The sequence below is a fragment of the Ylistrum balloti genome, unplaced genomic scaffold (genome assembly GCF_031769215.1).
Source record: "Ylistrum balloti isolate Yb309-2 unplaced genomic scaffold, AGI_CSIRO_Ybal_v1 Utg371726, whole genome shotgun sequence".
Lineage (NCBI taxonomy): Eukaryota > Metazoa > Mollusca > Bivalvia > Pectinida > Pectinidae > Ylistrum > Ylistrum balloti.
This window is the reverse complement of record NW_026782868.1, coordinates 5,888-15,569: the sequence shown is the minus strand read 5'-3', so window position 1 is coordinate 15,569 and position 9,682 is coordinate 5,888. Positions and strand designations below refer to the sequence as shown.

Here is a 9,682-nt window from a genome sequence, read left to right as displayed (position 1 = left end):
AATGTTCAACAATTTGTATTCTAACACATTAAAAGAAATGCTACATTAAGGAAGCACTAAGACCTTTCAAATTGTGTAGTCAAGTGATGGTTCCTTGCAAAATGTTATAGTATTAAACAGCTACAGTGAGTGGAAATTGTCAGATCTTCTGCTTTCTGTGCCAAAATGGTAGTAACTAGAGCTGAAAATGCCTCCTCAACACCTTCTGAGGTCTTAGCTGAAGTTTTCATATATTGTACACAGTGAGTTGCTGCTAAGTAAGAAATTAGTTCATCCACTCCCGAATCAACAGAAATGTCACATTGGTTACCAACAAATATCACTGGCACATCTTTAATCCTTCTTATAAATGCCATATCTTTTCTACGTTATCAACTGATATTTCTTCATGAAGATTGAATACATACAAGATTCCATCAGCATTAACAATATTCTGCTGTCTCATAATGCTGAATTCATTCCTACCACTTGTATCAATCACTTCAATTGTACAACTTACACCATTAACTACACATTTTTTAGTGTACAAGTCTTCAATTGTAGGGTATATGTCTTCCACAAAATAATTCTGGACATATTGAATACACAAAGCACTTTTTCTCACACCAGAACTTCCAATAACAACAAGCTTAAGTTGGGCTGCCATTTTCTCTCAAAGAAGTTATTACCTCTATCATGCAAGAGTTCAATTAGCTTATAATGTAAAGACACAATTCTTATAATGTATGTACATGTAATTTTTAATTTGAAAAAATTATAATTTGTTTATCTCTCAGTTGTTTAACTCAATATAAATGGAAATGATTCCTCTGCAATAATTAATTATTTACAGCAACATTTCAATTCCTTTGTTCAACATCCATCATTTCATCCGTGACCTACGAGTTAACATTGTCTATGGCCTAAGAGTTAACATTGTGTCCGTGATCTAGGAGTTAACATTGAGTCCATGACCTAAGAGTTAACATTGTGTCCATGATCTAAGAGTTAACATTGTCTGTTATCTAAGAGTTAACATTGTCCGTGATCTAAGAGTTAACATTGAGTTAAGAAGAGTTAACATTGTCCATGACCTAAGTTAGTTCAAGAGTTAACATTGTGTTGTCCATGGTCTAAGAGTTAACATTGTCCATGGTCTAAGAGTTAACATTGTCCATGTTCTAAGAGTTAACATTGTGTCCGTGATCTTAATAGTTAACATTGTCCATGTTCTAAGAGTTAACATTGGGTCCGAGATCTAAGAGTTAACAGTGTCTTTGGTCTAAGAGTTAACATTGTCCATGGTCTAAGAGTTAACATTGTCCATGGTCTAAGAGTTAACATTGTGTCCGTGATCTAAGAGTTAACATTGTCCATGGTCTAAGAGTTAACATTGTCCATGGTCTAAGAGTTAACATTGTGTCCATTATCTAAGAGTTAACATTGTCCATGGTCTAAGAGTTAACATTGTCCATGGTCTAAGAGTTAACATTGTCCATGGTCTAAGAGTTAACATTGTGTCCATTATCTAAGAGTTAACATTGCCCATGGTCTAAGAGTTAACATTGTGTCCGTGATCTAAGAGTTAACATTGTGTCCGTGATCTAAGAGTTAACATTGTCCATGGTCTAAGAGTTAACACTGTCCATGATCTAAGAGTTAACATTGTCCATGGTCTAAGAGTTAACATTGTCCATGGTCTAAGAGTTAACATTGTCCATGGTCTAAGAGTTAACATTGTCCATGGTCTAAGAGTTAACATTGTCCATGGTCTAAGAGTTAACATTGTGTCCGTGATCTAAGAGTTAACATTGTCCATGGTCTAAGAGTTAACATTGTCCATGGTCTAAGAGTTAACATTGTGTCCGTGATCTAAGAGTTAACATTGTCCATCTAAGAGTTAACAGAGTTAATTGTCCATGGTCTAAGAGTTAACATTGTCCATGGTCTAAGAGTTAACATTGTCCATGGTCTAAGAGTTAACATTGTCCATGGTCTAAGAGTTAACATTGTCCATGGTCTAAGAGTTAACATTGTGTCCGTGATCTAAGAGTTAACATTGTCCATGATCTAAGAGTTAACATTGTCCATGGTCTAAGAGTTAACATTGTGTCCGTGATCTAAGAGTTAACATTGTGTCAGTGATCTAAGAGTTAACATTGTCCATGGTCTAAGAGTTAACATTGTCCATGGTCTAAGAGTTAACATTGTCCATGGTCTAAGAGTTAACATTGTCCATGGTCTAAGAGTTAACATTGTCCATGGTCTAAGAGTTAACATTGATTAACATTGTCCATGGTCTAAGAGTTAACATTGTCCATGGTCTAAGAGTTAACATTGTCCATGGTCTAAGAGTTAACATTGTCCATGGTCTAAGAGTTAACATTGTCCATGGTCTAAGAGTTAACATTGTGTCCGTGATCTAAGAGTTAACATTGTCCATGGTCTAAGAGTTAACATTGTCCATGGTCTAAGAGTTAACATTGTGTCCGTGATCTAAGAGTTAACATTGTCCATGGTCTAAGAGTTAACATTGTCCATGGTCTAAGAGTTAACATTGTCCATGGTCTAAGAGTTAACATTGTCCATGGTCTAAGAGTTAACATTGTCCATGGTCTAAGAGTTAGCATTGTGTCCGTTATCTAAGAGTTATCATTGTCCATGGTCTAAGAGTTAACTAAGAGTTAACATTGTCCATGGTCTAAGAGTTAACATTGTGTCCATTATCTAAGAGTTAACATTGCCCATGGTCTAAGAGTTAACATTGTCCATGGTCTAAGAGTTAACATTGTGTCCGTGATCTAAGAGTTAACATTGTGTCCGTTATCTAAGAGTTATCATTGTCCATGGTCTAAGAGTTATCACTGTCCACGGTCTAAGAGTTAACACTGTCCATGGTCTAAGAGTTATCACTGTCCACGGTCTAAGAGTTATCACTGTCCACGGTCTAAGAGTTAACATTGTCCATGGTCTAAGAGTTAACATTGTGTCCGTGATCTTAAGAGTTAACATTGTCCATGGTCTAAGAGTTAACATTGTCTATGGTCTACGAGTTCACTTTGTGTCCATGGTCTAAGAGTTAACATTGTCCATGGTCTAAGAGTTAACATTGTCCATGGTCTAAGAGTTAACATTGTCCATGGTCTAAGAGTTAACATTGTGTTCTTTTTCTAGGAGTTAACATTGTGTCCGTGGTCTAAGACTTAACACTGTCCATGGTCTAAGAGTTATCACTGTCCATGGTCTAAGAGTTAACATTGTCCATGGTCTAAGAGTTATCACTGTCCATGGTCTAAGAGCTATCACTGTCCATGGTCTAAGAGTTAACATTGTCCATGGTCTAAGAGTTAACATTGTCCATGGTCTAAGAGTTAACACTGTCCATGGTCTAAGAGTTAACATTGTCCATGAGTTAACATTGTCCATGGTCTAAGAGTTAACATTGTCCATGGTCTAAGAGTTAACATTGTCCATGGTCTAAGAGTTAACATTGTCCATGGTAGAGTTAACATTGTTCATGGTCTAAGAGTTAACATTGTTCATGGTCTAAGAGTTAACATTGTGTCCGTTATCTAAGAGTTAACATTGTCCATGGTCTAAGAGTTAACATTGTCCATGGTCTAAGAGTTAACATTGTCCATGGTCTAAGAGTTAACATTGTCCATGGTCTAAGAGTTAACATTGTCCATGGTCTAAGAGTTAACATTGTCCATGGTCTAAGAGTTAACATTGTCCATGGTCTAAGAGTTAACATTGTCCATGGTCTAAGAGTTAACACTGTCCATGGTCTAAGAGTTAACATTGTCCATGGTCTAAGAGTTAACACTGTGTCCGTGATCTAAGAGTTAACATTGTCCGTGGTCTAAGAGTTAACATTGTCCATGGTCTAAGAGTTAACATTGTGTCCATGGTCTAAGAGTTAACATTGTCCATGGTCTAAGAGTTAACATTGTGTCCGTGATCTAAGAGTTAACATTGTCCATGGTCTAAGAGTTAACATTGTCCATGGTCTAAGAGTTAACATTGTGTCCGTGATCTAAGAGTTAACATTGTCCATGGTCTAAGAGTTAACATTGTCCATGGTCTAAGAGTTAACATTGTCCATGGTCTAAGAGTTAACATTGTCCATGGTCTAAGAGTTAACATTGTCCATGGTCTAAGAGTTAACATTGTCCATGGTCTAAGAGTTAACATTGTCCATGGTCTAAGAGTTAACATTGTCCATGATCTAAGAGTTAACATTGTCCATGGTCTAAGAGTTAACATTGTGTCCGTGATCTAAGAGTTAACATTGTCCATGGTCTAAGAGTTAACATTGTGTCCGTGATCTAAGAGTTAACACTGTCCATGGTCTAAGAGTTAACATATAAATACTGACACAAATCTTAAGATTTTTCCATGATCTAAGATGTTACTATTTCATCCATAACCTAAGAGCATATAAACACTGACACAAATCTGAAGATTTCTATGATCTAAGATGTAACTATTTTATCCACGACCTAAGAGTCAACATTGTGTTCAGGATGAAAGAATTAACATATAAAACTCAACACAAATCTTTCATTGTGTGCATGACCTAACATTTAACATATAAACATCGATACAAATCTCAACATTCCTCCATAACCCTTTCTCCATAATCCAAGGTAAGTGTTAATACTTTATCCATGGCCTAAGTGTTAACATATTATAACATTTTTCCATGACCCAAGATATTACCATTTCATCCATGACCTAAGAGTTTCTGATAGTTCATTTCTGATAGTCCATCGTTATCCTGTAGAGTACTTGGCATTTTTTAGCAGCATGTTTGAAACCTTCTTCTTTAATGTATCCCATTTTCTTCGGTGTAATTCTCCTTGGTTTTCTGCACTTTTCTTCACTGCCAGAAGACAGTGTTGTTGCGAAGGGCAAGTTTTTTTTATGGTCCCATCAAAATATGAGGAGAAGTATTTCTTGATCTCATTTTCTTCAACCTCGGTCCATTTCACTCTTACTGCCAATTGCAATAAAAAAAAAAAAAAAAAAGAAAGTCAAAAGCATTTTCATGTATGAAGATAACTGCTATAAGAATGTTTTAAGGTTTTAATTTGGAATTGATTTGGTAGACAACACACTTTTAATGACAGTGAAACAGAACTCTCAGCAGGATGACTTACCAAATGGATAAAGATCAAACAACCTTCACCCTGGACCATTCATTGGTCACTTGACATAAAATGCCATTACAAAGTGTTCACAATGAAAGCGAACAGATCTCAGAGTTGGTCCTTAGATTATTATAAGCAACAATAACCATTGCACATCTGCACATGATAGCATAGAAAGTTCAAAACAATGGAGTTCAAGATAATCTAAACAGGGCCAAGGGGGCTTAATTGTCATCTGACCAAACTTCTGTGACCTTAAAGTATGCAAAGGTCATTGATATGAGGAAACTTTGTAGCACTCCAGCCTCGGTACCTACTACCCATATATAATTACCCTGGGCCTTTTGGTCCATGAGAAGATTGTTAAAGGTTTTACATATTTGACCCCTGTGACCTTGAAAGTAGGTCACGAGCATCCATACGAGTAAAATTTGTAGCACTCCATCCCTGGGTCTTTCGGTTATTGAGAAGATGTTTAAGTAAAAAGTTTACGCACAGCAGATGCAACATAGTTCATCTTGACCTTTCGGGTCAGATGACCTAAAATTGCTGACAGATTATGAAAGGGCACTAGCACAATCATGTAAGAGCAGCACATGTTTGGTTGAAATCTGATATCATATATATTTGAATTACTTAAAGGAAATTACAGACTTTCATGATTTTTGAACTCCTATAAATGTCAACGGATTTCATTGACATAAAGCATTGATACTGTATATCAAGTGGATATCTGGTATTAATTATTGAATATTTACCTTTCTGTGACTTCTTTTTCTGTGGTTGTTCACTAAAGGAATCTACCATGCCAGATAGTTCCCAATCTGTTTGGTTAAAAGAAGAGAAGGGGAAATCAGTTAGCTACAAACTTTTTAACATCTTTTTTTTTTCATTGGTCTAAAGTCTAAAGAGGAGAGGTTTAATTGTGGGGCAGTTCTGTTCACAGGGTGTTTAAAAGTCTCCATATTGGATTTTTTGTTGCAGGAAACAACAATTTAACCATTAAATCCAAATCATGAAGAAAAACTATGAATAAATAATTTATCGTATTGCGTCATATGGATTTATTTCAAATTAAACATCACTTTAAAAATGTTGTTTCTTCTGTCATACAACAGTGCACAATACTCATAAAAGCTGATTACTTAAAGCAATACATTCAAATTTTCCAAATAAACTCAAAAGTCACAGATTTTATAATTTGTGTTAGCCTGTGGAACCTCTGGCAAGACTTCTTCAGATGTCATTTGGTTTATCACGTCAAGATTTAATTAAATGGACCAATGTCAGCACCTAGGGATTTTCTAAATAAGCATCAGTGGGGCATGGCCCAGTCGAAATTGGCAAAATGTTTTGAGGATATCATGTGTACAGTGTGTACACAGCTCTTCTGTAATGACCCCTACTATAATTATACAAATATTGCACCTCACTCAATTGACTAAATGAGATTCAATTTATGAATGTAAAGAACATAACTGATAATTTCCATGTCAGATTTGGCTGTTTCATTAATTTGTGCCGTAATGTGAAATTTGACATGATTTTGACCATTGTATGGTCAAGGACATCCATTTAACTTTGCGGTGTACCAAATGTACAGAAATGCACGCATAATGCCCATCAAATTATTATCAGTTTCCATTTCATCAATCTATTTTACAACAAAGGTGATCAGATACATGGCTTGGTCCAAATACTTTTTCACTGATAACTTGTTAACACATATAATCAACTCTGCCTTCTAGTTTCTACACATGGTAATTTAATGCCAGTACTGCTATGTAAATCTCGAAAGCATACCCCAGTACATATATGTTAAGTTCGTATCACTTAACTTTTTATGATAATTGAAAATGTGGGGAGGCGAGAAAAGCAATACGAACCATCAAGATGGGAATCTGAAGCAGTTGCATCGGTGTCTCCTCCCTTGCTCTCATGGATAGACTCTTCAAGTTCTACAGGTAACAAAATATCAAGTTCCATTATAAAATTCTAGTACTATCAACTTATTGTTCTGTATCTATTAAAGACAAAAATATCCTCATATTTGGAATATTGTACAAGGCATACAATATTCACAACACCTTTTAATAATCTTCAGCAAGATCTAAGTTTTAACAAACTAATGCTTTATCACTTGACCAGAGCTACCCAATATCACTGTAGAACAACAATCAATGTTTCTTTGCTTGATGATTTTGTTACACTTATTCAAATTGTAAATTTTATTTTGCACAGACATGAAACTATTTAAAGTATATATAACAATATCAGTGGAACATTATATAATGAATTGGGACCTGACAGGACAGACAAGACAGGGGCAATGTTTAATGCCCCAGCTATTTAGCTGTCTATATGTGAATCATACATGGAGTGAAGTAGATTTGAGTAAAAAAGTAGGAATTGCAAACAAGTATATTTTCAAGTCACATACCTTCAAACTGGATTTCTGATAATTTCTTGTTAGCATATTTGCCAACAAGGTTGTGTTCTTGCATCAGCATTAATTTGGCAATATCTATTCTTTCTACTAGACCAGAAGTCTGTCGATAAAATGCATCATGGACCTTTTGTGTGTGCCCCAAGTGATTACAAACGTTTTTCAGTTGCTGTGAATCCAAACTTAATGCCTGAAAATAAAACAATATATTAATTATAAGAATTTGCTGATGCCCTTAATAAGTTATATATTACCCTCTTGTTTGCAATACATAGAATTAATGACTGTAAAATGAGTGAAATGAAATTGACATTTAATACAACTTTAACAAAAGAAAACAACGCTAGGTTTCTTGCTCGTTTATTTAATCATAATGTAATAGATAATTACCTGTGCGATTGTTGCTGTCTGCTTGCGAAGATTAGTTGCATATATTCTCTGAGGGCTCACAAGTTTAACCTCTGGTCTCAATTTGACTTCTTCTAAAGCATCACCTGCCTGGATCACAGAAGTACCTTAAAAATAATTTGAAAAATGATCAAATACAACAAAACTAATCCGTTTTTCAGGTACAATTCTTTATTTTTGTTCAGATTGTAACTGCCATGTTTTAAAGTTTTTATGCCATGCTAAAAAGATATAGGCCCTTCTTGAATGAATTACTTGCACTCTTTTTCTTTTTTCAGATCTGCAGGAAAGGCATTGTGTTTAGTAATATTTTGCAGTGTAATCACTCCTCACACAATGGGCATGGCTTCCAGTCTGATAAATAAAAAAATTTTGTCAATTAGCTTTTACAGGTTACTTTTTTTTCACTTAAAGCCTTGGAGTTGTGAAAATTGTTTCCCTTATTGCAAAGAATGGTCTGTTTCTTACGCAGCTGTGTCTTTATTTGTTTGGAAGATGGATCATTACTATCTATTTTCCTTTTCATATCCACCATATCTATCACTTCTTTTTCGTTTCTGTTCAAATGTGTTTGCATGTTAGTCATCAACTTGTGGAAGAAATAACAGGCATTTTTTCTATCGTATGTCCTCCCATGTTTTGAGCTATTATTTGAATTCTTTTGGAATTTCAATGTGTAGATATTCGGACAGTTAATGTCAAATATGTAACTGAGGGTCCTCAGAGGGAGACAAGACTGTGAGGACCGTGTCTTTATCCGCCGACAAGTGAGGGTCATTCTCAACAGATATGTGAGGGTCCTCAGAGGGAGACAAGACTGTGAGGACTGCGTCATTTTCCACCAACATGTGAGGGTCCTCAGAGGGAGACAAGACTGTGAGGACTGTGTCATTTTCCACCAACATGTGAGGGTCCTCAGAGGGAGACAAGACTGTGAGGACTGTGTCTTTATCCGCCGACAAGTGAGGGTCATTCTCAACAGATATGTGAGGGTCCTCAGAGGGAGACAAGACTGTGAGGACTGCGTCATTTTCCACCAACATGTGAGGGTCCTCAGAGGGAGACAAGACTGTGAGGACTGTGTCATTTTCCACCAACATGTGAGGGTCCTCAGAGGGAGACAAGACTGTGAGGACTGTGTCTTTATCCGCCGACAAGTGAGGGTCATTCTCAACAGATATGTGAGGGTCCTCAGAGGGAGACAAGACTGTGAGGACTGCGTCATTTTCCACCAACATGTGAGGGTCCTCAGAGGGAGACAAGACTGTGAGGACTGTGTCTTTATCCGCCGATAAGTGAGGGTCATTCTCAACAGATATGTGAGGGTCCTCAGAGGGAGACAAGACTGTGAGGACTGTGTCATTTTCCACCAACATGTGAGGGTCCTCAGAGGGAGACAAGACTGTGAGGACTGTGTCTTTATCCGCCGACAAGTGAGGGTCATTCTCAACAGATATGTGAGGGTCCTCAGAGGGAGACAAGACTGTGAGGACTGCGTCATTTTCCACCAACATGTGAGGGTCCTCAGAGGGAGACAAGACTGTGAGGACTGTGTCTTTATCCGCCGACAAGTTCATTCTCAACAGACATGTGAGGGTCCTCAGAGGGAGACAAGACTGTGAGGACTGTGTCATTTTCCACCAACATGTGAGGGTCCTCAGAGGGAGACAAGACTGTGAGGACTGCGTCATTTTCC

The 9,682-nt window shown here is 36.7% G+C and overlaps 1 protein-coding gene across 1 annotated transcript; it reads right to left on the bottom strand.

The window, feature by feature from the left end:
- Window positions 1-4,754: 4,754 nt before the first annotated feature.
- On the bottom strand, window positions 4,755-8,563 carry LOC132563439 (uncharacterized). The gene is made up of 6 exons (XM_060228199.1): window positions 8,455-8,563; window positions 7,969-8,093; window positions 7,573-7,768; window positions 7,019-7,090; window positions 5,891-5,956; window positions 4,755-4,978 (listed from the first exon to the last, which is right to left on the bottom strand). The coding sequence occupies exons 1-6, from the start codon at window positions 8,561-8,563 to the stop codon at window positions 4,755-4,757; spliced, it is 792 nt and encodes a 263-aa protein (XP_060084182.1).
- Window positions 8,564-9,682: the final 1,119 nt, after the last annotated feature.

Coding starts and splice junctions, on each gene's coding strand:
- LOC132563439 (XM_060228199.1), bottom strand. CDS start 8,563: ATGCAAACACATTTGAACAGAAACGAAAAAGAAGTGATAGATATGGTG. Junction 8,094..8,454: donor ACAAATAAAGACACAGCTGC/GTAAGAAACAGA, acceptor ATTATTTTTAAG/GTACTTCTGTGATCCAGGCA. Junction 5,957..7,018: donor TTCAGATTCCCATCTTGATG/GTTCGTATTGCT, acceptor TTAACCAAACAG/ATTGGGAACTATCTGGCATG.